The 23,057-nt window shown below is 40.4% G+C and overlaps 1 protein-coding gene across 3 annotated transcripts in view; it reads right to left on the minus strand.

The window, feature by feature from the left end:
- TIAM2 (TIAM Rac1 associated GEF 2) overlaps nucleotides 1-23,057 on the minus strand; it is a 104,340-nt gene that overhangs the window by 42,402 nt on the left and 38,881 nt on the right. For 2 of the 3 annotated variants that reach the window (XM_079971483.1, XM_079971484.1), the window contains exons 7-14: nucleotides 20,992-21,177; nucleotides 18,289-18,435; nucleotides 13,569-13,640; nucleotides 9,460-9,627; nucleotides 4,626-4,730; nucleotides 3,662-3,740; nucleotides 2,035-2,127; nucleotides 1,496-1,756 (exon numbers count right to left, since the gene is read on the minus strand). In XM_079971483.1, the coding sequence (XP_079827609.1) occupies nucleotides 1,496-1,756; nucleotides 2,035-2,127; nucleotides 3,662-3,740; nucleotides 4,626-4,730; nucleotides 9,460-9,627; nucleotides 13,569-13,640; nucleotides 18,289-18,435; nucleotides 20,992-21,177 (1,111 nt within the window). The remainder of the gene's footprint in view (nucleotides 1-1,495; nucleotides 1,757-2,034; nucleotides 2,128-3,661; nucleotides 3,741-4,625; nucleotides 4,731-9,459; nucleotides 9,628-13,568; nucleotides 13,641-18,288; nucleotides 18,436-20,991; nucleotides 21,178-23,057) is intronic. The other variant, XM_079971485.1, reaches the window with a different exon arrangement.

The raw sequence follows: 23,057 nt of genomic DNA on the forward strand, positions 1-23,057 counted from the left end.
ACTTTCAGCCAAAGTTTAATAGCAACCTCTACTGTACGCAAGTTGCTGATGCAGAAAATAAACCACATCTCTGGTCAGTGTAGACACTGCATAGCAAATAAAAGTTAGCTCACTTTTTTTTCTTCTTCAGAAGAACATAAAATGCAGCCATGGATTCAGTGAGTTTGATCAAAGGAATGGTGGCCTATTTTTACTGCTCAAAAATCACCATCTCAATATGCCTTTTTACCCATGGAGAAAAAAGTATGTATATGGATCATTTCCTCAATGAATGGAAAAGCAACTTGGGGAGACATTTTGGGGTAAAAATTAAAATATGGCAGGATATGAAATGATTAAGCAGTCTCTTAGATACCATTTCTATGGTCAATTTCCTAGTCCCCTGGGGTGGCTTTTTATAAAAAGAAAATGTTGGGCAATGGTCATCTGCATCCTTGAATACTGAACATGCTCCCATAGTTTCTCCCATAAGGAAGCTGCCTTACGCAGAGCCAGACAACTGGCCCATATAGCTCAGCACACTGACCTTCAACAGCTCCTTCAGGGTTTGGGGCAGCGGTCTCTCCCAACCCTATCTGGAGATACCAGGAACTGAACCCGAGACCTTCTGCATCCAAAACAGATGCCCTGTCCCTGAGCTACACCCCTTCCTGAGCTACAACCCTTCCATAGTGAATTAGTGTCCAGGAAAGAAATTCTGCTGATCTCACCAAATCAAAGTCCCTTATGCTGAACACAGCTTATTTGCAGTAATTTGTTAATGTTTCTCCTAAAAACTGTACGGAGACAAACAGCTACCACCATCTCCCCTTTACTGCTTTTGCTTCTTTTGCTGCTTCTTTTAAGTGGCTTTCTAGCACTCCAGACTAGCCCTCCAAATGTGTTTTAAAGACATGTTAAAAAATATCCCAGCTATGCTTAGATATTTAAGAAGAAGCCCTGTACTTCTCTCTTATTCTTGAAATGTATGGTCTGCCTTCCCCCCAAGGCTTCCAGGGCAGCTTCTTCCCCTGGCAGAAAAATTGCTGCTATGAACCCCAACCAGACTGATATCACTCCTTGCCACAGAGGACTCTTGGGCCTCCAGAAAGAAAGATGCATCCAGGGGTACCCCCAAGCTACGCACTAGCTCCTTCAGAGAGAGTGCAACCCCATCTAGAACATGTAACTTACCTATCTCCCAGACATGGGAAGCACCCAAGTCTGTTCTAATAGCAGCAGATTAGACTCTGAAAAACATGTCCTCTCAGATCAGCTGATCATATAAACCACTCATTCCTTTTTTCGATGCCTTGTTTCTTTCTGTCTTTTTCTTTTTCTTCTTTTTTAAAGGCTAACGTCATTTAGATGACATTAAAATAATTGCATTTGGCCTTTAGGTACATAGAGAACTTTAAAAAGAAGACACCATTCTGATATTATCTAGAAGCAATCAGCTATGACAAAATGAAAAAGAAAGGAAGGAAGGAAGCATCCATCATGAGCACTATCTCACCATTTGCTGTATTCTTTTTGAAGTTATCCAGAAATTCCTCCAGGAGCTGTGACTGGTTAGGAGGGGGTAGAGAGTTTCTTGCTTCCCTGGAAATGTCACCATCTGACCACGAAGTGCATAATGCACTTTTATTGCGGCCAAGATTTGTAGTCAAAGTCAGCTTCACACTTTTCTCAGAGAACAATAACTCCATCTGTCTGAGGTCAAGATCACACACCGATTCTCCATTTATAGTCAAGATTTCATTGCCCACACGTAACCCTGGGAGCATGAGGAAGAGAAAGTAAAAGAAGATTGAGTAAGCATATTGGAGCAGTCAGAAATATTCAGCTAACCGCATAGCACCTTAATTGTTCAAACCAGTACCCTGGTCTTCATATTATTATATATTAGGCCATGATACACACTTTGATGAAATGAACATGTCTAACCATTATTTTCTCAAGGTTGATATTTGCTTTTTTGTGCAAAAGGGCACTCAATCCCATATATACCTCATTAGAAAAGCCTACACACATAAGTGACAAGGCTGCACAAACCTTCTCTGTAAGCCATCCCATCAGGGAGAACATCACTTATGAAGATATGGGTGAGATGCTGGTGTTCATCCACTTGTGCAGTGACTGCAAATCCTGGAGTTAAAAAAAGTAGTGCTGTTTTAAATTAGTCTTAAAACAATTCTAAAAATCAGATTATCAGATAGTCAGTTGAAATACTCTCATAATTGAAACTAATCCTCTTTTCTATTACGACAAAGGTGTAATTGCTGTATTTTGAGTCTGTCCTTCTTTGAGATTTTTAGCTGTGATTTTATCATTGTAGGTTTTTTTTGTAAACCACTTAATAGGTTTTTTTAAAATGTTAAGTGGCATATAAATTGTATTAAATGAATAAATACGTGTTTGTTTATTCATTCCTTTATTATTACATTTGTATCCTACCTTTCGTTCAAGGAGCTCAAGGTGGCAAGCATGGTTCATTCTCCCCTTTCCATTTTATCCTCTCAACAATCCAGTGAGTTAGGTTAGGCCAGGCATAGGCATAGGCATAGGCATAGGCATAGGCATAGGCATAGGCATAGGCATAGGCATAGGCAAACTCGGCCCTCCAGATGTTTTGGACTACAACTCCCATCATCCCTAGCTAATAGGACCAGTGGTCAGGAATGATGGGAATTGTAGTCCCAAAAATCTGGCGGGCCAAGTTTGCCTATGCCTGGGTTAGGCTAAGGGACTATGACTGACTCCAAGGTCACCCAGAGAGCTTCATGGCTGAGTGGGGAATGGATACCTAGCATCTCAGGTCCTGTGGCCAACACTCTAATCACTACACCACACTGATGCTACATCTTATTACTATTTTGCATAACATGAGACATGAAAGCAAAATTGTGTTTATTGGATAGAATTATTAATAAAATGCAGAATTTTAAATCTTTTTAATACTGTACTGTGTAGCAAGAAGGGCTGGTGTCTTCAGAAGTCCCATACTCCCTACCAAATGACTTCTACCTCAGTTCATCTTAGTTCCCCTGCCCCACACACATATACTGGCACTCAAAAGTCTCACATTTTGTTTCATTTTTGCAGTTGTCCTCCTAAAACAGAAGTTCTGCAACTACAGAATGGCTCCGGACACCCTGGAGCCACAATTTCCTTCTAGTACAATCAAGGTCAACTAAACAAAAGACTAGCAACTAAGACAGTGCACACATTAGGAATGCCATGTTGGAAGCAACTTCAAATCTTTTCACATGGCAGCTGTTTCCACACAGCAGGCCGTTAGTATGAACCAACTCATCAAGAAGATCTGCCTATTTTTCCGACACCACCAGAGGATCAAAAAAGAAGTCAATCTTAACTTGGAAAAAAGGGGTAAATGGCGTTGGTGTAATTTGGGAATATGTTCTCCCACATCTGATTTCTGTTCAAGGTTAGGACACCAGCTGTGATGGGCTTCTTGAAGCAGCTAAAGGCTACAGGCCTCTGGCATGACTCATCCACACACACCCTTTCTCCAAAGAATGTATGTACATGCATTGGCAGGTATAAATCTCTGTTATTGAATCTCTTCAGTTTAACGTCTATGACAAGGTTACTATACTTAGTAGTATAGTTTATGATGCACTGGCATCTCTTAAATTTATATTTTGGAAACTGTACTCACCAAAATCAGTTATACCCTCATTCTTGGTCAGATGCACATGATAGATACATAAAGGAAAGATTTCTATTTCATCATATATCTGTAGGAGAGAAAATATAATCTTAACTTTTTAACTGTAGAGAAATACATCCCAAAGACGTACTTAAAAGGAACTCCCAACCTAATCACCATTGGACTAATTTTGTTTCAGCTGCTCTGGGTCACAGTTTCTAGGTAGAGAGATGCCAGTTATTTGATTTACTATATTTTAAACATGCAGGACGCTCAGGTGCCACACTCATTTGTGCTCATTGTACATCACCTTAGAGGTGGGGGATGCAAAGAGTTGTGAAAGTTAACTTGTGCCAACTATTTATCATTTAGATCAAACTAGATCATGCTGACTTTGATCAGGGATTGGGACAGTCAGCGTGAAGATGTCCCCCCTGCACCTATATTTTTTCCTCCCCTCCCCCATTATTTTTAATTACATATTTAGCATCAGGTATAATTCAGCCCTAAGCTAGAGCTAGGCATTTCAAATTTATGTCCACCCAATTCACAATGCATTAAGGCTGGCGTGCCTCAAATGTTTCTTTCAGAGTGAACCAAGGAAGAAACTGCAACCTTCTACCCATATTTATTAAGTAGTCCCATCTGAATAAACACAAATGTGCTTTGTAACCTATTTCAAAGAATCATAGAATTGTAGAGCTGGAAGGGACAACAAGGGTCATCTAGTCCAACCCTCTGCAACAATGTGACTGATGAAGAGCAAGTGTTGAATGAGTCCAGCTCTGCTCCATCTTGCAATATTTGTCTACCTTTATCATTTCTATGTTGTGAACCACCCTGTGACCTTTGGATGAAGGATGGTATATTAATTTAATCAATCAATCAATCAATCAATCAATAATACAAGGGTGCAGTCCAACAAGTAAAAGGTCTGAATAATGAATTGCACATCTTTCATTGTGTCACTTGCCTGATCTTGTATGTATTCGTACACTTCAGGAACATAGTGCTCAATATTTTCATCAGCAAGTCTTTTAAGTTGTAAGCCATAGTGTCTTGGTTCCAGCTGCTTAATCTAATGGATGAAAAGAATATATCTAGAATTCAGAAATCATTTGTAAAAGTCTAGATGTCACAGCAGATGCACACAGATACCAAATGACGCAACAGCAATCTTCAATAAGCCACTTCCTAAATAACCACCATAAATAAACTTAAGTTGTACAGATTTCACAGCAGCAGTTTTGTTGCTTTTAAAAATCAAAAGGTTTGTAATGTTTATTCCTGCACATAAAATTAACTGTCTGGTAAGGTGGGTAAATAAACTTTGAACCTTGTTCTCTTCCTCAGTTTAAACTGACATCTGTTAAGTTTCTACAGGTCTTCCAGATGGCTTAGTTCTGTTCAGTGAAACATACACATCTGATGTATAAAATGCATATGTGCACACAGGCTGTTAAGAGAAGGATGTTCTGCATCAGCTGGCTTTTATTGAACTCTTTACTGCCAATTTCCTCTGAGATCATGAAACACCACCTATTTTTTCCACAACATGTGTTACCTCCAGGAAGCTAAATAACGGAAGAGGGAGGACTTCCCTCAAGAGATTGTCCTTACAGAGTGAAACCCTTGAGGTACTGTTCCTTAAGCTCTCTGGATAAAGCTGAGGTTGCACTGATTTCATTTCAAGCATCAACAAATTAACAGCACAAACAAAACAGTCTGTGCACCCATTAAGAGAGAGGGTTGGTACCTATCAGGATCTTCCATGCTCAAAAGGAGTCCTTACATGCAAAGAAGGATTTGATCCAATGGAGGCTGCAACCCTCCATGCCACCTCCCAGGAAGGGTCCCCTCAACCCAGCAGAGCAGATGGGAGGGTGCAGGAGGCTTCAGAAAGGACTGGCGAATACTGCCTTCCCCTTCTATTAAAGAATGCCGAAGAAGCCCTTTCTGCAAACACAACTTAGCTCATGGGATCTTTCTGTTGAGTGGAACTCAGCTCATGAGATTGCATCTTCTAGCTACACATTATTCAGTTGAACAAGGTAATTCAGCAAGATTTTAGGCAGAATGTGATTTTTACAAAGCCTGTCACATTTTGATTTATCTGATTTAAATGTGTATTACTTGGATTTGTCACATTAATTAAAAAAGATTGCCAGCACAAATAATCTATTCCATGAAACCTGGATGAACAAATACAGTGGTACCTTGGTTTAAGAACAGCTTAGTTTATGAACTACTTGGATTAAGAACACTGCAAACCCGGAAGTAGGTGTTTTGGTTTGTGAACTTTGCCTTGGAATAAGAACATGTTTCGCTTCCTGTTGAGTGTGTTCCATTTGTAAATTGAGTCCCCCACTGCTATGGGAAAGCACGCCTTGGTTTAAGAACGCTTTGGTTTAAGAATAGACTTCCGGAACGGATTAATTTCGTAGACCAAGGTACCACTGTACTTGGAAATGGTTGCAATCCTGCACAATTTGTAGCAATTTAGTTTCAACTTTGAGTAACCAGCAGAAGTTTTTTCAAAGAAAAAAGTACCAGTAAGTGGTTGTTATCCAAATAAAACATTTCAGGAGATGTTGATAACCAGCACTAGTACTGCTGTAAATGACCAAGTTTTTATTTACAAAATCTCAGTGAATCTTTGATGCTACAAATAAAGCACTCTTCCTGGTTTGTTTATTTGTTTAGGCAAGCAAGTAAATGAACAGTAGCCTAATACACTAAACTGTATCAATCATCCACCACTATAATAATCCATAAAGTATATGAAGACATGAAGCGGAATGTAAGAAAAATAGCAACATATCCAAATTTGTATATAAAATTAACTGCTTCATGGTATCATCCATTCTTTAAAAGACATGTTTGTGTTATTGCTGCTTTCACATGAGTTTGTCTTCTTCAGCACCTTACACTTGCTAAACAGAACTGCCAAATGTACATGGTACATTGCAAATGTTCTGATGCAATTAAGCTGCTGAAGTTGACCAGGTCCCAGTTCACACCTTGTGAACTTGACTGCTACAGTTTATCATATTGAGATGGATCCATTTGCCCACACCCTCTCTTCTTCCCCTTTCCATTGTATGGCTAACTTTGGCAAAGTATAAACAAAATAAAAAAATTCCTTCCAGTAGCACCTTAAAGACCAACTAACTTAGTTGGTCTTTAAGGTGCTACTGGAAGAAATTTTTTTATTTTGTTTTGACTATGGCAGACCAACACGGCTACCTATCTGTATTTGGCAAAGTATCCTAATCTTCATCTGTAGTTTAAGCGCTCCCTGCTGTTCAAGATCAGTACTTGTCTTACATATTCTATTTTTCAAAGAGACCTTTAAACCACTGTTTCCTGATTCAGATGTTTGAGCGTTCACCAAATTGTGAGGTGAAGGGAGAACAGAAAGGAGAAGGAGGTAGCAAACAGGCATAAGGCGACCAGAGGCTACTCATAGGCATCTGACTGGTCGCTGTGGCAACAGGATGCTGGACTATTTGGGACATTAGCCAAATCTAGCAAGGCTCTTTTTATGCTATTGTGGCTCAGTTCCCTGGTTCCTGATTATTTCCCTTGAACCTGGTCTATGATGATTTCAAATATTGTTTCTGTGACTATGTACAGTAGTGCCTCGCAAGACGAAATTAATCTGTTCCGCGAGTCTCTTTGTCTAGCGGTTTTTTCGTCTTGCGAAGCAAGCCCATTGACGGCTTAACGGATTAGCGCTATTAGCGGCTTTTAGCGGCTTATCGTCTTAGCAGATAAGCGGCTTAGCGGCTTAGAAAAAGGGGGGGGAGGGAAAAAAAGTCGGAAAAACTCGCAAGACATTTCGTCTTGCAAAGCAAGCCCATAGGGAAATTCGTTTTGCGAAGCGCCTCCAAAACGGAAAACCTTTTCGTCTAGCGGGTTTTCCGTCTTGCGAGGCATTCGTCTTGCGGGGCACCACTGTATACATATTTGTAAAAGGATAGATTATATTATAAAGAAGTAGTTTTTTTAAAAAAGTACTGTAAAACAATTGGGTATGTGGCTCTTTTTAATGCTCCTGCATTAATATATTTTCTATTTATTATCTTACCTTGCTCTGGTATTTGTATGTTCATTTAGAAACATATTAACCTGATATGCAATAATCTTTTGTTAGATCTAAATAGGAATCTAGTATAAAAATGACGTCAGCAGGTAATGGGGAAGAACCTTAACTGTACCTACTACACAGACACAGTCAGATTACTTAAATACAGTGGGAGTCAAGCAACATATGCCCCCCCTTTTGTCCTTATCTACCGCCCTTGTGCCAGACACAAATGCAAAACATACACAAACATTCAAACACCACTTTGCACTAAAGAATGAAGATTCCCAGCACTCACCAGAGAAGTATGGAAATGTAAGAAAAAAGAACCAGGAAAGATGTAGCAGAAAGGAGTCAGCATTAAGAGACTGCTTATGAAAAACATTAAAAGTATTCAGAACAGAAAGAAAGATAAAACAGAAACAAAGTTTTAATTGAAAAAGAAATCAAAATAACTTCAGATCAATGAAGTGATATATACAAAAAGAGAAACTACAAAAAAATAAATCCCCAGTATCTACACACAGATATTTTACCACAAAGTAGTTTGTTTTTATGAGAGGTTATTATAGTTCTTCTTCAAGGTTTTCCTTGTTCAAATAGCAGTATTTTCTCCATTTTCCCTTTCCCCCAGGCTTCAGGTTCTCTCCCGCCACCTAGTGGCATTTCCTATAATACATTGCCTTTTCCCTTACTCGTTCATCAAATAGGAAACACAAAGATAAAACTAGAAGCTAAAGTGGGTAATAAGAACAATTTAAATATATATATTTGTAGTGACTTGGTATAATTAAAGCCAAGCATATTAACATCTAGTAGTAATGCCAGGAAAAGCCTGATTCTCCCCACTCCCCTTCTGCCATATGACCATGGGCAGTTAAGGCTGTGCTTGCGAGACTGACATGTCCTGTTTATGGCACCTAAAGTGAAGCCACTTTAAGGCTAACCTTAAACTGAGAGGCCCAGACTAATTTTACTGGTGAAGTCTATCAATAACCATCAAGGGTGATTCAGAGGGCAACCCCTAGTCCAAACTCTCCCCCATCACCCACACTTGCCACTTTGCTTTGCTTATCCAGAAGAGGCACAATAAAAAGCTGAACACACTCCAGTATTATTAAAAACAAATAAATTTAATTGGGCTTAATTTGGGTTTTTCAGGCATTCAATGACTGGATTTTGTGTCAAATATATATATATTAAGGTGGTTACTTTTTGCCACTGACTGTGATTCTGTGCACATGGGTATGTTTGCATTCAAGTCATTAGCATTTATGAGTGCATTACCCATATTTTACTAAGAATAGATCCATTGATGTTATTGCTTCCTGTATAATGCAATTTTTCTTATGATCTAAAATGCTGTTTCAGTGGTTTTGGAGAAAAAATACATTATGGTTTGGCTTTCTAAATCAGTTTGTTTTTATAGTACATTCTGAGATCCTAGGATTCAACTTTTTCATACTGTGCTTCACTGTTACATATCTTTCAGCTATACTGGGGGCAAAGCCAATTCATAATTTTAGAGACAGAAAAATATAGTAGGTTAAAATCTACTGGATGTTAAAATTTACTGGAGACTGAACTGCATTGTATGCCGCATCATCTTACACAGAATCCTTTAAAACTGTATATACATATTTGCAAGGATGCAACACCTGGGCTTTAAAGTTCTAAACAGTGGGATTAGCCAGACAAATTAAGATGAAGAATAATGTACCTTGCATGCCAGAGTCAAAACATCATCTACTCTGTGTTCTGGCTTGAGAGTTAGCATTACTCCTTGGCCGTCAGGAAAGTGAACAGGTGACTGGATGTCCCAGGTATTTTCTTTTGAACAACTTTCTGGAGCTGGACAGTACACATTTAGAAATTCATCTACTTTCTGCTGGAAGAAAAATATAACAATTTAATAAAGAAGTATCACTTTATAATCTGTATAATCTGAGTGATAGAAGATTGCTAGAATGAAATAATAATGTTCTAATTTCCCAACACCATACCTCTGCCTCCTACATGCTGCACTCACAAGAGACAATCAGCTGACAAGAGGATTACAGGAAAGCACACAAGAATTTGGAGAATAGGATGGATATTGCATGAATACAAGCTAAGAAGTTCACTGAATCACAACTCACAGAACCATGATACATAGTTCTATTTAAGGAGGACTGGCCCAATCACGAGGCAATTGTCCAAGATGGTGGTAAACTGGCACCCCTCCCAGGACCCCCACCCATTTACCTCATTATTGGCTGGCCAGCTGGGGTTGCCAGTACTCATCCTGCTGTGGCCAAAACCATCCCAACCAGTGCTGCTAGGCTCTATACCACCACTCACATCACCTCCCTGCCTCACTCTGAGAAAGGACCAAGGTGTTCTTTTCTCAGAGTGAGGAATTCTGTGAGAAGTGACCAGGACAGCTCCTGCAACACTGCTGCACTGAAATAGTGTTTAAATCTTCTTCTTCTTTGTACAATCACTTTCCAGTGGTTGTACTTGATGTACTTACTTAGAATTTCTCATCACAGTGGCAGCAGAAGCGCTTTCCTGGTCAACTCACCCAGAATGCCTCATTTAGAAGAAGGACCAACCCTCTTGGTCCTTTCTCAAAGCTAAGAAGGGATGAGGTGCAAGGGGCAGCAGAAAGACCAACAGCACTGCTGCTGCTAATGCAGCAGGAAGTAGGGGGGGGGGGGAATGGAGATGACACAAGGAGGAGAGGTAGGAACTAGGTCACTCTAATTTCAACTAATAATTATAATATTATTATTTATAACCCCACCCATCTGACTGGGTTGCCCCAGTAACTCTGGGGCCACACTTAAGATCACTTCATACATGAGGTGCATGAAAGCCATTCCATATATAAATAGTCACAATACAAATGTCTGTATCACACGATCTTGAGCACTCAAGAGTGGAAAAGAATATACGGTGATTCCATTAAATGACCTCTGCTCTCCAAATGAGTTTGATTCTTTATTCTCTTCATGTGCTTTTCAAAGTGAGAAAAGGATACACAAAAAATATACAGTGTATAAATGATTCAACAGAATCATTTTCAGATGTTCAGATTTGTGTAAATTTCATCAGCAGAGGGCACTCTGTTTCAATACTATCTGGAAACAGAAATGTGATGCAGGGGATTCACACTACTAACAGTTTTTGGTGTGGTTTTTTTTTAAAGCTTAAGTTTCTTTTACCTTCCCAATTTTCAAACCTCAACTACCTTTGTCAAAACCATCCAGGTCCCAGAGCAATCTAATAACAGACAGACACTTATTCTAAAACAGTGCCTAAAATTCATATAGGCATGAGTCTTTACAAACTGTTTTAGGTTTATTGTGACTAGGGATAAGTAAACAAAAACATTTGTAAAAGTTTTGATTGTTTTATGGAAACGCTCTATGGTGGTTTGCATTTTTTTTTACTCCATCCAAATTTTCCATCTTTGAATCTAAAGGGGTTGTATTTTCCCACCCAGTAACGTCTGCAGAGTGAGTAATAGCCACAGTACTTTATTCATCCACAGCCATGCAGAGGCCTGACAACACATTCAGTTTTCCATAAATCTATGCCAGGGTTGTAGAGTGTACTATGCTTTGATACGGTGTTGGTTGAAGAGCAGTTGGTTACTTCATGATTTTCCTGTCTTTGTTTTGTCACAAATTTTATATGAAACACCTCAGAAAACCTGCATGGAACATTTAATGGGGCTGTGCTTCACTGAACTCATCAGGAAGTCTCTTGTAACGGTTCGATTTTGTTTTTCTTCAAAATTTCCTAACAGAATAGGCTTGTTTCCAACTTTGGTGGTTTTGCGAGCTATGATGAATCACTTTTTTTAAAAAAAGTTGTTGGAGGAGGCATGAAGGAACTGTAGAAACTCCTACAAATCTGCAGACAGTTATTCAAGTCCTTCAAACATTTACATAGATGGAATGCCCAATCTTATTCATTTAGCAGACATAAGACCAGTGGCTCATAAACCAAGTTCCACAGAAGGAATAGTTTTGGTTTAAAAATCCAAGCTCATTATAAAATTATAGATTTTTCCACCTGACTTGAAAGCTACTGAACACTTCTGAGCAATATCCCAATAAATTTTAGAAGTACAGGATGTATGCAAAAAAAAAAAAAAGACAGTGAGAGGAAAGATCAAGAGATATTCAGAAGACAGGCTTTTGTCCAATTATAAAGTTGCATTTAAAAGATCTCACTTCAAATGCAGCCTTGTCCACATTAGGAGCACAAGGAAGCTGCTTTATATTGAAACAGACCATCTTCCTCAGTATTGTCTGCTCTCCAGGGTTTCAGGTAGGAATCTCTCCCAGTCCTGCCTGGAGATGCCAAATATTGAACTTGGGACCTCCTGAATGCAACACAGATGCTCTACCCATGAGCTATACAAATAATACTAACAAACCCATCCTAGCATCCCAAGGCACAAGAAGGTCAGATAAAGAGGTCTTCTACCTTATAAGGTAAAGAAGAAAAGAAGGCTGATCGCCGAAGAATTGATGCTTTTGAATTATGGTGCTGGTGGAGATTCTAGAGAGTCCCATGGACCGCAAGAAGATCAAACCTATCCATTCTGAAGGAAATCGGCCCTGAGTGCTCACTGGAAGGACAGATCCTGAAGCTGAGGCTCCAGTACTTTGGCCACCTCATGAGAAGAGAAGACTCCCTGGAAAAGACCCTGAGGTTGGGAAAGATTGAGGGCACAAGGAGAAGGGGACAACAGAGGTCGAGATAGTTGGACAGTGTTCTCGAAGCTACCAACATGAGTTTGACCAAGCTGCGGGAGGCAGTGGAAGACAGGAGTGTCTGGCATGCTCTGGTCCATGGGGTCACGAAGAGTCGGACATGACTAAATGACTAAACAACAACAACCACCTTATAAGACTTTTCACTGTTTGGGAAAATAATTTTTGAAAGTGTGACATGTCAACTGGTACACTTTGTAGGTGCTGGTGATAAAATGCCTTTTAAGAAAATAATTTAAGCTTTTAAAATTCCAGAATGAACAAGTACGTGAATTAACCAGGGTACTGGATATTAAGATGGAGGGTGCACTTCTATTCCCAAGAAAAAAGAAAGCAAACAGGTTTAGCTTGTTTGAAATAAAAGGCCTAGAGTCCTGCTGAGTGGACCATTGAAGTGATGCACAGCCAGCTATGCTTATGGTATTATTGAAGTGTTCGCTCATTAAAAGCTTTTCAATTATGACAGCTGGTTTGGTCCTGAAGCCTGCGTACCCCAGAGGAAATCTACATGACAATTTCTTCTTGTAGTAGAAAAATGAGTATTCCTAGCACATGCCCACTAAAGGATAGAGGAAAACACAAAGAGGACATACTAATAGATAAAAAGGAGGGTGGGATTGGAGAGAATCAGTCAAAAAGTTTCCTTTGGTTTGCAGTTCATACAGCTGCACAAGGGTTTTAAAATATACATACATACATACATAATGATTGCTTCAGTTTTTAAAGACTAATCTGTATCAAATTACAACCACCCATTTTAAACGAATATTGAATATATAGGTAGCCATGCCCTCTGTTCCTTGTTTGAGGATTAGGATTCAATAGGAATTCACTACTTATAAATCCATGAAACATTAAGGTGTGGCCAAATGTATATAAGTTATGACTTGCTAATAGTTTCACATGCACATGACTAGCTAATCCTTTTTTCTACAAAATGTATTAAGTGGTTCTTTTGGGGGGAGAGGAGAGAGAGAGAGAAACATAGGTAAATCGTGATTTAAGAAACACATTCAGAAAGTGTGATAAATAGTGAACAGCAAAGATTTAGAACCCTTACCTCGGTAGAATTACTGGAATTCTGAGGTAGCTGTGTTCCAGTAAATCCATGCCCTCCAGTTGAGTCAAAAATCTAATTAAAAAGAATGTGTATCCTAATATAAACAAAGCATTCCTTGCAAAACGGTTTCACATGCACAAAAAAGGAAGGAAAAGCTAGTGAACTTAGATCAGTAAAGCCGAACAACTGAAGAGTAGTTTACTATTTTTAAATTTGGGTGTTAGTGTGTGCAGGTATTCCAGGAAAAGGGCAGGGTGGAAGCCCCTTGCACTAAGAGATTATACTGACATTCAGACCTTCCATTTTCTACATGCTAAAAATCACATGCATGCACTATATAATTCTGCCAGATATCTGTCCTGACAGCTGAGAGCATTTTGTACACACTAGCCCTAGAATCCTGGGGCAATTGTGCTAACCAAGCAGCCAACACAAACAGCTGCCAATCAGGAAGCTGACTTCACATCCAATTGCTCTCAAGCCTTTCCAAGGATCATCCTGATAACCAGTTTCTGAGCAGCCACTCTTAGCCTAGCTCTCCTTTCACTGCCAACTTGGAAGAGAGGGATGCAAATAGCTTGGCTAAGAGAAAGTATGCCCCTTGGCACATTGTCCCCAAGTCCAGTTATGTCTCCCAAATAGTTGCTTCAATAACGAATAATAATAATATAATAATAATAATTTATTATTTGTACCCCGCCCATCTGGCTGGGTTTCCCCAGCCACTCTGGGCGGCTTCCATAAAAACCAAAAATACACTAAAATATCACAGATTAAAAACTTCCCTGAACAGGGCTGCCTTAAGATGTCTTCTGAATGTCAGGTAGTTATTTATTGCTTTGACATCTGATGGGAGGGCGTTCCACAGGGCGGGTGCCACTACCGAGAAGGCCCTCTGCCTGGTTCCCTGTAGCTTTGCTTCTCGTAATGAGGGAACCGCCAGAAGGCCCTCGGCGCTGGATCTCAGCGACCGGGCAGAACGATGGGGGTGGAGACGCTCCTTCAGGTATACTGGGCCGAGGCCGTTTAGGTCTTTAAAGGTCAACACCAGCACTTTGAATTGTGCTCGGAAACGTACTGGGAGCCAATGTAGGTCTTTCAAGACCGGTGTTATGTGGTCTCGGCGGCCGCCCCCAGTCACCAGTCTAGCTGCCGCATTCTGGATTAGTTGTAGTTTCCGGCTCACCTTCAAAGGTAGCCCCACGTAGAGCGCATTGCAGTAGTCCAAGCGGGAGATAACTAGAGCATGCACCACTCTGGTGAGACAGTCCGCGGGCAGGTAGGGTCTCAGCCTGCGTACCAGGTGGAGTTGGTAGACAGCTGCCCTGGATACAGAATTGACCTGTGCCTCCATGGACAGCTGTGAGTCCAAAATGACTCCCAGGCTGCGCACCTGGTCCTTCAGGGGCACAGTTACCCTATTCAGGACCAGGGAGTCTTCCACACCAGCCCGCCCCCTGTCCCCCCAAAACAGTACTTCTGTCTTGTCAGGATTCAACCTCAATCCATTAGCCACCATCCATCCTCCAACCGCCTCCAGGCACTCACACAGGACCTTCACCGCCTTCACTGGTTCTGATTTGAAAGAGAGGTAGAGCTTGGTATCATCTGCATATTGATGGACACCCAGTCCAAACCCCCTGATGATCTCTCCCAGCGGCTTCATATAGATGTTAAAAAGCATGGGGGAGAGGACGGAACCCTGAGGCACCCCACAAGTGAGGGCCCAGGGGTCTGAACACTCATCCCCCCCCACCACCACTTTCTGAACACGGCCCAGGAGGAAGGAGCGAAACCACTGTATAACAGTGCCCCCAGCTCCCAGCCCCTCTAGACGGTCCAGAAGGATGTTATGGTTGATTGTATCAAAGGCCGCTGAGAGATCCAGCAGAACTAGGAAACAACTCTCACCTTTGTCCCTAGCTCGCCGGAGATCATCAACCAGCGTGACCAAGGCAGTTTCAGTCCCATGATGAGGCCTGAATCCCGATTGGAAGGGATCAAAATGGTCCGCATCCTCCAGGCGTGCCTGGAGTTGTTCAGCAACCACACGCTCAATCACCTTGCCCAAGAATGGAGGATTTGAGACTGGGCGATAGTTAGCCATACTGGCTGGGTCTAAAGATGGTTTTTTAAGAAGCGGTTTAATGACCGCCTCTTTCAGCGGATCTGGGAATGTTCCCTCACAGAGGGAAGCATTCACCACCCCGCAGAGCCCATCGCCCAGCCCTTCCCGGCTTGCTTTTATTAGCCAGGATGGGCAAGGATCCAGGAGACAGGTGGTTCGTTTCACGCGACCAAGCAGCCTGTCCACATCCTCGGGGGTAATGGATTGAAATTGATTCCATGCAACTTGACCAGACAGAGCTCTAGCACTCTCCCACCCCAGCCCTGCTCCCACGGTGGTGTCTAGCTCCTTCCGAATATGAGTGATTTTATCTGCAAAAAACTTTGCAAAATCGTTGCAGGAGATCTTGGGGTCTTTACAAAGCCCCGGTGGTAAAGGTGGTTCCGTTAAATTACGAACCACCTGAAAAAGTCTCCTGCTACTATTTTCTGCAGATGCAATAGAGGCGGTGAAGAAAGTCTTCTTCGCCGTCGCTATCGCCACTTGGTAGGCTCGACGTTGAGCTCTAACCTGTGTCCGGTCAGATTCGGAGTGAGTTTTTTGCCACCGACGCTCTAGCCGTCTCAGCGATTGTTTCATCGCCCTCAGCTCCGAAGAAAACCACGGAGCTGTCCGGGCTCCATGCAATCGGAGAGGGCGCTTCGGAGCCAGACAGTCGATAGCCCTGGTTAACTCCGCATTCCAGTGGGCCACCAGGGAATCAGCTGAAAGGCCATCAACATGGGATAAAGCATCCCCTACCACTCTCTGGAAACCATTTGGATCCAGCGGACCAACCTCCCTGCAGAGGGGAAGGGTCACGGAGAAGTCCAGTTGCAATGAAGAGAATGCAGAACGCTTCTTTTGTCATGGCAGTGATCAATGGTGAGTGCATTTGTTTCAGAGATAGCATATTAGGAGTCCAAGTGATTGTTGGTGGGGGGATTGTACTTGGAGAACTCTTTGGGCCAAATCCTTCCTCTCCAGCAACAATTTGTTAGGCAGGCAAAGAGTTGGCGCCCGCATGTTGTTTCAAATACAGTTGGAGAATTCACTGCAAACTTGTTACAGTTATCAAACTAAAACACTCTGGAAAAGGTTCTTAGGGCAATGCCATAAGGTTTGCTTGTTAAAATGAAGGAATTGGGATAAACTAAAAATTGACATAAAGTTATAATCCCCTAGCTATGTCAAGTCTCCAGAATATCCATCTTCAGATGAGGGCTCTAGTGGTAGCTGTGATATTCTGGTCCAGTCTGCAGACTGAAAACTTACAATATGGTTTGATTGAAGTAGTCAGTTGTGATAACGTAATATTTTACAATAACTATATAAACCTGGCTCACATTTCCCATTTGCAAAGTAGGATATTATGGAAGGTTTCCTATTAGAAACCATTTAACCCAGTGGGATTTGCAAAAAGAAGGCAGGGTAACATTGGTTCCCACAGCTAATGCTTCATACTTGCCCCATGTTTCTGAAGTACAGTGTACAACTTTGTTTTAGGTTGGTTTACGTATACTAAATTTGTATATCATTTCCTACAGCAGAAGTCCCAAAGAGATTTACAATGAGACGTGCTCCATTTCGTTTATAGTTAAATGACATACTTTATAATCTTTCCAAACAATGTGTTATTAAGTCACATCAAAAAGATAGGTAGCCACTGTATGTAAACATAGATAATGTAACTTCCAGTCTCTTCAATTTAGAGAAAATATATTAACAAAGTAATTCACTTGAGAGAGGCTGTTATCAATTTTAGAGTGACTGAATTAATAATAATAATCCAGGAACAAGAGAAAATAAGTTACAGATTTGGTACCTAGGTTCTATAGATATGAAAAGTTGTTCCACTGAGTTAAAGTTACAGTAAAGTTTTCAGACTGGGTTTTTATTTCCATGTTTCATTACATTTCTGGAACCAGGGAGAGGAAATCTATGTGTCACTGGTGATTTCCCAATCATAATAAAGTTTTACTTTATTTGTATTGCCTATCTTGGTCATGTTTACCCTCCACTTTCCTGTTCTTGTCTATTAAATGCCCACACTATTTATTTAAAGGGTTTTTTTATATTTTAAAAAAGTACTTCAGAGAAACCAGTTGTGATTAGGGAGCTCCTATCAACTGAGAACTCACCCACATGTCTTCTTTAGGGAAGAGGAGGAAGCTGGTTTCATTCTGATAAAACTGCCTTTATCCATGTCTCCTTATCTTGCTGGTCATTTGAGAACACATCACTCAGCTTCACCTTAATGAAAGGCCTGACTGTTGCAATGGCAAATCCAGTGTCATATTTTATCATCCTGCATATCCTGCCGTTGCTGGGAAGTGACTTTTATCACTCCTAACTAGCTAGGCTGAGATTAGCATCTTACAATGACATCCGAAGACTGCCTGATGTGAGAGATGCTACATGCAACTGCAAGGAAAACATGGTGTGTGGCATGTGTGTGGCTGCCGACTTTCTGCACACCACTGTTTGGAATAACCAATTAGGCATCCTAATTTAAACCATTTGTTTCTTACACCACTGATGGATGATTAATGCAATTCTAGAACAATTTTATAGATTTTTTTAAAAAAATTATATGCATCAACTGGAAACTACCTGTGTTATAGATGGCCTTTTTTCCTTTGCCTTTCTTGCAAGAGTATCCAGTCCCTTAAGGGAGGAAAACAAACCTTTCTTGCTCCGAACCCTCTGTGAGAGAGACAGTGTTCGCTTCCTAAGAGCTGCCTCATCCCTGGAGCAGATCTAATTGATAGAAAGAGAGAGAGATAGAGAGGGGGGGGGGAGAGAAGTAAACGAGGAAGATACAAGCATAGTTATAAATATAAGCTTTTCATAACTTGTTCATCAAAACAAAATGTAGCAAAAACCTAATTATAATGAAATGTGACACAAAAGATGAACAGTGCAATCCTATGTATATCTGTTCAGAAATATTTGTCATTGAGCTCAATGGAATTTACTCCTAGGTGTAAATGTGTCTAGAATTGCAGCCAAAGACATTAAAAAGACAACCCCCCCCAAACACACCAGCTACGATTTATCTGTGAAATACCTCCTGCCAAACCCACATAAGCTTTTGCAAAGCAGCCAACAAAGAATGGTAAGCTGTGAACTGGCCGGATTCCAAAAGGAAGAGATGCATTATAACATGCAGGGTAAACAGTGTGTTTAGTGTAAGGCTGAATTATAGATCTTAATAGAATGTGGCGATACCAGCATCCTAGAGAAAGCTTTCCGAGCTTTGAAAAAATGATTTTAAAACCATTTTTGGAACTAATTTTACTTTGCTTTAATTGGATATTTTAAGAGACTGTATGCATTTTTATATTTAATAATCAGTTCTATATTTCAGTAATAATGAGAACATGGTGTTGTTGTTTTTTTAAAAAAGCTATACTCTTTCAACATACACCAGCAATATACATAATATATACATAATATGGTTAGTGTATCATAAGAATTTACTAGCAAGTAGATATTATATCTCATTTTTCAACAAAGTATCATTCATGTTGTTTTGAGCTTAGTGTTTTAGAGAGAAAAAGGGCAATATACTGTTTGCTTTTTTTGGTAGAAACTTCTTTCAGAATCATTTCAAATGTTACAAATTTCCTACATGGCTGGCACTTCTATGGAACAAATAGAAGTAGTTAAAAAAACAACAACCCCACATGAAGATCATGTGTGATGATCACACATTCATCTATTTCACTGTATCTACAGCAGTGGCCAATTATAGATTCCCAGGGGGAAAACAGTCATGTGTGCCATTGCCACAAGAGCGTTCATGTCTTTTCCAATATGAGAATACTTTTACAGTAAGGAACTCAGCTTTGCTTACATGAAGTTCCATTTTTCCACATCAAGTGAATCAGGTGTGCATCACTGTCTAGCTACAGTAATGGGCTGGATGAAGGTAAATAAATTGCTAACGAATTCTGATAAGATAGAGATGTTGTGGTTTTGCAGTTCTGAGAATCAGATGAACAACCTGTTCTTGATGAGATTGCACTCTCTTTGAAGGCGGGTGGGGAGGTTATTGTTTCAGTTTTTTGTTCTTGATTTTATTATGTGTTTTGTGTTTTTATCATGTATTTTTAAATGGTGAATCGCCCTGAGATCTGCGGATGAAGGGTGATATACAAATGTAAAGAAGGAGGAGGAGGAGGAGGAGGAGGAGGAGGAGGAGAACATATAGCCTGGGATGCTGCTTGATTCCACCTTGTCAGTAGAGACTCAAGCATCTGCAGTGTCATGGAGAATTTCCCCCCAGCTCTGGCTGGTTAACCAGCAATAGCCATTCTTGGACCAGCATAGCACAGCTACAGTAATCTATGGTCTGATAACCTCCTGTTTTAATTACAGTAATGCATTCTATTTAGTGTTGCCCTTGAAGATGACACAGAAACTGCAGTGACCTGGCTTGTAAGCAGACTCTCTGTACAGAACTTCTATTACACCTGCTCTTATGAAGATTTGCACTGGCTGCCAATACATTTCAATTTCAAATTAAGTATTTTACAGATACAATGTCTTGAATGTATTGGGACCAAAATACTTGAAAGAGTGTATCTCCTTGTACAATCCTGTCACATGTTAAGATCACCCAGAAAAGTTCTTCCTAGCATTCTGCCACTAGGAGTTGCAAAACATGGCATCTTCTCCATGGAATTTTCTCCTGGCTTTGAAACCACCAGTCTACCCCTCACTCATTCCAAAATTCAGCTGGTGCTCAATTTGATGGTACTAAGTCACCAGCTCAAAACTCAAGCTTTTGGGAGTGGTCATTAATAATCAGTAATTGGTGTAGTTTTGCTTTAATTGTGTTTTCATTATATTGTGTACGGACACAGGATTCTATTCAATTTTGCCATCATCCACCCTGAGATCTTTGGGAGACATGTGAGATATAAATGGTCTAAACAAATGAGTAATATTAGTTGGTCTTTTTAAAGTACAGTACTTCAGACAAGAAAGGGGTCACAAAACTGACTTTCATAGTCATTTAACCTTGAAATTACATTTACCAGCAAAATATTTATATAGTTATTAAAATTGTAAACCATCCTTCATCCGTAGATATCAGGGCACAAAATACGTAACAAAAACAAGAATGGGGGAATAAATCACACAAACCAAAAACCCCTCCCCCCCCATACACACATTTAAAAGGGTATAGCCAAAAGCCTGATGAGGACCATATGTTATGGAGGGAGGGGGAAGGAATTATGCATTTCTGCATCTTGTCACAAATAAACTCCTCTACGAAACACTTATATGAAGCTGTGTCCAACTCACCAGTGCATGGAAGGATGAGACAGAGAAGATGCCCAGCCTTCCTAATGCCATCTTTGAAGGACGACTGGCAGCTGCCAAAAGGCTCTTTGGATTTGGCAACTCCCCGCCTTGCAAGCTGGCTAGATAACAGCGCATCCTGAAGAGATCCATGTTAAATTTCTCCAGATTCTGTTCCCATTGCTGGATCTGTTTATATACACAAAAATGAAATAGTAGAAGATAAATTAATGGCTTGTGGAGGGTGGTCAAAGCTCTGCACCCTCAGCTAAATCACTTTCATCTGTAGCATTCAGAGGGCTGATTAGTTGCTCATGTCCAAAAAGACATTCTGTCACACTCAAGAAATGAACCCTCAAAAAAATGGATCAAAATAAAACAAAGTTGGTGGCCTTAACTGCACACTGACATCATTATTTAGGAAAATAGTTGGTTACCCACAGAAGCCAAACATTTAAAAAAACGGATTCTTGCAATCCATAATGCTCTAGACTACTTACAGATTACATTATGCTTCCTATCTGGATTGCACCACATAGGTTGCCCTGGGTATAAACAGTATTGGGGCTCTGAAATGTTGTCTCACAATATGGGGACAATCTTTTCTGGATCACAGTCACCATCTTTAATTACTATGAGTGACCTACCCAGTGGAAGCATATTCAGCAATACACACAAAAGACAACAAAATACATGCACAGCTTCACAAGGTCTAAGATGCTTCTAGTTACAATCAGTTTGTTACAAGGATACAATCTAATTCCCATCTTATCTCTTTGGTTTAAAGATTAAACAAGGTTTGAAGGAAGTATTTTAAAGTTGTCTTTTTCTACTCCTACTTTAAAGATGAAAGGTACAGAACTGCCTTGTGGAAGCACACATGTTAGCTGATAGGAAGCAGAAAGGGCCCAAGAGAATCTGTTGAAGGCTGTTCATAACCCAATCCCTTCTCCAAGTTTATAAAGCCTTAAACATGCCATTCATCACTCTGTACATAAAAGGCTGATAATATAAATAAAATGTTAATCATGAAGGTGATTGCAATGAGTTAATTCGATGAATAAATAGCATAATGGTACGACTGATGCCTTTACTGGGTATCTCTAACGATGGAGCTATGCAAAAGCTTAGGACCCCACAGAGACTGTTCCTCCTTTATGATGTCCTCCTATTTTATATGATGATTTTGTCAACCACATTACAAACACCACACACAAAAACTTTTTTACACTTCAATTACTACATCTCAGAGACAACCCATATGGCATCAATATAGATGACTCACCAAGTATTTAGGTTGTTTCATCTTTGTTTTACAAGGCTCTCTCTACAGCCAATTTGATACAGCACATATTTTACTCATGCAAATCTGGGAAGCCAGAACCAAAAGGCTTGTGAAAGATGAGATCAAGTTGATGATCCAAGATAGATCTGTGCTTCCCATGGTCAAGCGGCTGTCAGGGAGAGTCACTGAGTCACAGGGTAAGTATGGAGGTAAAATTTTATTATTGTTGAGACTTAATACAGAGAGGTTTATCCCCTTTAAACACCCTTGTTCTGGCACAATTCTCAGAGTGAGGTTAGATTACTTCTTGGGGCCGTAAGTTTTCCAACTTGAAAGGCAATTCTGAATACTTTTTCAGAGGCCAAAAGCAGATGACGGTCATGATATCCTAATGAAAGAGGTAAAGATCAGGACCTAGTGAAGGCTTGCTAATGCAACTGGTTGATCAGAGAAAAGGCAAGTGACAGTGCTCAGGTCTCCACTTTCGCCATCTCTAATTGGCTTGCCCCAGAAGCCTTCTAAGTCCTGGCCTACACAGTAGCTAATTAATAAAGAGACGGGGGGGGGGATCTTCTGCAGCCCAATTGAGCTTTTACCTGTACAAAGCTAAGTGTCCTGAGACCCAGAGTAAGTATTCTTTTGAAGGCACTGCATTGCTAAAATTCAGCAGCTTGGAGACTTGGAGGGGGCGGGAAAAAAGGCAAGAAGACAGGCAGGAAGGAACTATTCTACCATGTGTTTTTCTATTCAGTGATAACTTTTACAAAAGAGGCATTTCTATCTC

The sequence above is a fragment of the Podarcis cretensis genome (genome assembly GCF_951804945.1).
Source record: "Podarcis cretensis genome assembly, chromosome: 3".
Taxonomy (NCBI): domain Eukaryota; kingdom Metazoa; phylum Chordata; class Lepidosauria; order Squamata; family Lacertidae; genus Podarcis; species Podarcis cretensis.